The following is a 4549-nucleotide window of genomic DNA, read 5'->3' as shown; positions in this document are numbered from 1 at the left end:
AACGCGCTTCACACAATTGCACATTTTTTGGAACAATAGGTTTTCACGCGTTAAAATCGTCGCTCGGGTGTATGAAATGTTCGCGATCACCTTGCATATGAGGGCTGCGACCTTGACCCCATCCAGGATCCAATGTCCAGCGTCCTGCCGGATACCGCAGGTCCCTGGAAAATAGCACTTATTCCTCCTCGAGAGCTCAAGAAGGGGAGGTGGGGGGGATCCCAGATGTTGCGGAGCGAGTGGAGGAGGAGGGAAAGAGATAAGTGATCTAAAGGAGACACGATAGGACAAAAAGTGATGATGATGAATACATTGGAAAGTTTTTTGGCCCTGACGAGGGTGTCAGATTGAATGGCCTGTGCGCATGTGCGAAGGTGTCCAAACTGACAATGCTCGTGAGATGAAGATAGCGCTGCTGCTGCTTCTGAGCTCAAGGAGGACGCGAGGAATCTACAAGCCGACAAGATGAGATCCAAGGCGAGGGCGAGAAAACTGGCCAAAAGTAGGTCCTTCTTGCGCTTCTTTCGCTCCCGGTACTTTGAACCCTCGCGCACATCACCAAAGTGCCATTTTCATTGATCAGTTCCTGCCGAGAGCGCGTCTTTGTCCGGTGCGTTTGTTTTTCAGCCCCTCAATTGCATCGAGATCGCTCAAACTCTCCGTGATCCGCGGCGTCCACCCTTTAGACCAGATGCTGCCGTGGTGTGCTTGTTCAGAAGTTTCTTGTATGTGTTGATGGTGCTTTGGCTGAAATGGTCAGGAGCGCGTTTCCACGCCGCGCTGTTTCACTCTCTTGTTTTAGCGAAGTCGAGAAACCGTAGAGAATTGTTACACGAAAGTTAGCGAAGAGTTGTCGAAAGGGATAGTAACTTTTTTATTGAGTGGTTCCAGGTCTTGTGAAATCATATTCCTGCTTGTTGAAATAGTGGGCGCTCTAGCACTGCTCATGGACCCCAGGACGCACAGAGAGAGAGAGAGAGTGGAGATCTCCAGAGCTTTCTGCCGTGTCCGCTGGATGCCATAGCAGAAGGAATATCACGCAAAACGGACAATTCTTCCGATAATCTTAAATTAGGAGCTTGCATTTGTCCTCTGGGGTCTGTTGCGGCTCGGTATGCGGCTTCATCTGCGAATGGCAAATCAATAATGCACATGTCATATTGACGAAAATAGAGTCTGCTATTTTCTGGACTCTTTCGAAGGCGAGGGAAAGTGTGCAAATCTCCTCTGGACTCTGCATGGTGTCTTTACTTATTGTTTGTTTGACTTTCATTTGTATTTTGACTTGTTTGTAATAGGTAGGATTTTGCACTCCAACTATTTTCTTACATTAAGTGTCCGTGAAACTTTTGCATGCGATTATTCACTGCAATGTGGGCACAGTCATCGCTCGCCCGGATTCATTAGAAAAGGCTTCTTTTTTATTGTTATGTATTAAATGGCTACATAGCCTAACCATTTTTAAGTAGCCTATTTACGGACAATTGTAACGAAGTAAATATCGAGCTATAGGCTACGATGTTTTAATATCTGCTTCCAGAAGAAAATGATTTATCCAAATTAATTTATTTTTTTAGCTGAAGATAGCTTAAACAAGCGGTGTGTGAAACAGATGCAACAGTGCACAGTATTCATAATGCATGTTTCATTGGCCATATGGTTAAATGCAACACCTATTAAAACATCAAGACATTTTAGTATCTGAAGATATGCAGGAAAGCACGCGTGGGCCCGTGACCTGTTGATTCAAATTGCCGGGAGAACGTACAGCCTACTCAGTTTGTTTTGAGACAGAAAAGTGGGCCTCGATATTTTCCTCAAGCACACCTCAGAACGAGAATCGCTATTAGCAGCTCAGACTGTCGTGTTTCGTCTTTATGTTGTTGGTCATTCGCGATAAATTCGGTTTTGTGTTGGAGGTCAGTAAAGAGACACGACAACTCTCTTGAATGTTCAAACCATATACATCAGACTTTCTTTCATTTACATTTCAAGGCATTTATTGTGTCGTCCTCTGAGAGATTACAGTTTCGTTTCTGTGTTGGAGAGTGCGAAAGGCCTGGTCACAATCCTTAAAACACAAGCGCTCATTAAAAACCTCTGATATAGCCTATTCGATACTTTTATTGATTTCATGTAGCCTATAAATTGTTTCATGCCATTGTTTAGAACAGCACAGTGTTCTGCTATTCCGGATTTATATTTGACATATTTACTTTATGACTGCATTCAATCTGTCTCCGATATCATAGAGTTAAGGTGTTTATTAAAGTCTACGGGTTCCCGTGTTCACAATAAATTCAGTTGCTCACGGATGCATGGAGATTTAATGTACTGTTGTTTCATATTTATCTGAATTCATTTACATTTAAATGATGGAGAGAGTATGCAGATGTTATAACAATTTGTGTATTATTATTATTTTAGAAAAAAGCATAATTAAAATGATTCTTTAAAATTATACATGTTACGTTTTTCTATATTGAAGCTATTGAAGCTATTTTTAAAACGCAAATTATGTAATATACACACATTTCAAATTTATTATTATTATTATTATTATTATTATTATTATTATTATTCTCTCAACTCAACAGTTTGCCGTTTCGTAATTAGCCTACCAAATTGCAGGTATGGCCGAGAAGCGTCTTGAATATGATAATTTTTTTTTTAATGAGACACCGTCCGTCACTACTTTTAATTATTTTTTCATACCTCAATGCAGTCAAATATCATAACTATAATTGTGTTTAATTAAACAATATTATAAAATGTTAATGTCGGCTGCAAGTAAAGCACAGACCAGCATCTGGCGGCTGGATCATCTGCTATTAGTGAACGAATCAAGTGGCCATAAACGCAGGTAGTTACAAGAGCTTGATTCATAATGTTTGGCCCTTCATTCGTTTCTCGACGAGGGTTTAATGCTTTCTGATTTAAAAAAATTAATATTCTGTGGCTTATTTATAACCGCCGAGTCACTTAGTTAAAGCTCTGTCTTTGATATATTATCATAAGAAAGTCCAAGTTGAGTTTCAGAGAGAAATCGGTTTGTTCTGGCGCCAGGTATAAGCGTGTATTCGCCCTCCTCTCCCTCTCTCTCTCTCTGTAGGTTTATTTTAACCATTAGTAACCGTTTTGCAATTTCAATAGCATAGTCATATTTTAAATGTGAAAGTGTAATTCTAAAGGAAAAAAGAGCGTGCAATGTGTGTTATGTATTTGTAATATTATTGAAAACAATTAATTATTTTGAAACCAGTTGGGGTTGCGTGTCTAATCAATAATGGACTCAAATGAGGCCTGGCTCTGTCACACACACACACACACACACACACACACAAAAAAAAAAACGGGGTTGAAGGACATTTTTTCTGGTTTCTAGATTATGCGCTGCGTGACAATATATACATGTATACAGTAAATGACGTCACTGAAAAAAATATTGTGTCTGAACATTCATAATCATTTGAATCCTCTCTCTCTCTCTGTAGGTTTATTTTAACCATTAGTAACCGTTTTGCAATTTCAATAGCATAGTCATATTTTAAATGTGAAAGTGTAATTCTAAAGGAAAAAAGAGCGTGCAATGTGTGTTATGTATTTGTAATATTATTGAAAACAATTAATTATTTTGAAACCAGTTGGGGTTGCGTGTCTAATCAATAATGGACTCAAATGAGGCCTGGCTCTGTCACACACACACACACACACACACACACACACACACACACACACACACACACAAAAAAAACGGTGTTGAAGGACATTTTTTCTGGTTTCTAGATTATGCGCTGCGTGACAATATATACATGTATACAGTAAATGACGTCACTGAAAAAAATATTGTGTCTGAACATTCATAATTATTCATTTGAATTTACAGTGAAGTGACAGATATAAACTGCCACAGAGATGTCTTGCAGATATATGCATTTTTGCATGATGGTATTTATTTATTTACTCATTTGTAACCTGTGTTTTAAACACCTGTTTAATGTTTTATTCTCAGGTTCTTTATTTCATTAGAGGGCAATGTCTTTCCTCTTTCACTTAAATGTGGGCTTTAATTTTCCCTGTTTACATTATGATGCTGTCTTTGAAGAGAGAGAGAGAGAGAAAAAGTTGCACATAGAAATAAAATAGCAATGGATAACAAATCCAAAAGTTCTTGTGCAGCTTATGTTGTTTTGACACAAGTTATAAAATCAAGCCATAACACTGTACAGCAACAATGGAAGCTGTGTGGAAGACGCAGCCTGTCAGCACTCAAAACTGGGCTTTTACCGGCAAAATGGCTGACATGTGTATGCGAATGTGTATATGCACAATATGCTTTCACACATGAGAGCTGGTGAACAGACTAATGGTGCGTGAGCCATTAGAGACGTATAACTCCTCACACATAATCTATGAGATGTAAGTTTGTCTTTGATAAGAAGTCCTTGTTAAAAGCCGTAGTTAGACTGGAAGAACTGAGAAAATCATTTAATGACCGCGTGTGCAATGCATGACACACAGCACACACACACACACACACACACACACA

At 39.1% G+C, this 4549-nt stretch overlaps 1 protein-coding gene across 4 annotated transcripts in view; it reads left to right on the top strand.

Moving 5' to 3' along the window:
* The first annotated feature begins 438 nt into the window (after positions 1 to 438).
* Positions 439 to 4549, top strand: part of prdm16 (PR domain containing 16) — a 224932-nt gene continuing 220821 nt past the window's right edge. For all 4 annotated transcript variants that reach the window (XM_016563994.1, XM_016563993.1, XM_016563992.1 and 1 more), the window contains exon 1: positions 439 to 502. In XM_016563994.1, coding sequence (XP_016419480.1) covers positions 466 to 502 — 37 coding nt within the window. In that variant the 5' untranslated portion in view covers positions 439 to 465. The remainder of the gene's footprint in view (positions 503 to 4549) is intronic.

The sequence above is a fragment of the Sinocyclocheilus rhinocerous genome, unplaced genomic scaffold, assembly GCF_001515625.1.
Source record: "Sinocyclocheilus rhinocerous isolate Xijiao unplaced genomic scaffold, SAMN03320098_v1.1 scaffold470, whole genome shotgun sequence".
NCBI lineage: Eukaryota > Metazoa > Chordata > Actinopteri > Cypriniformes > Cyprinidae > Sinocyclocheilus > Sinocyclocheilus rhinocerous.
This window is presented reverse-complemented; position numbering and strand designations above follow the sequence as displayed.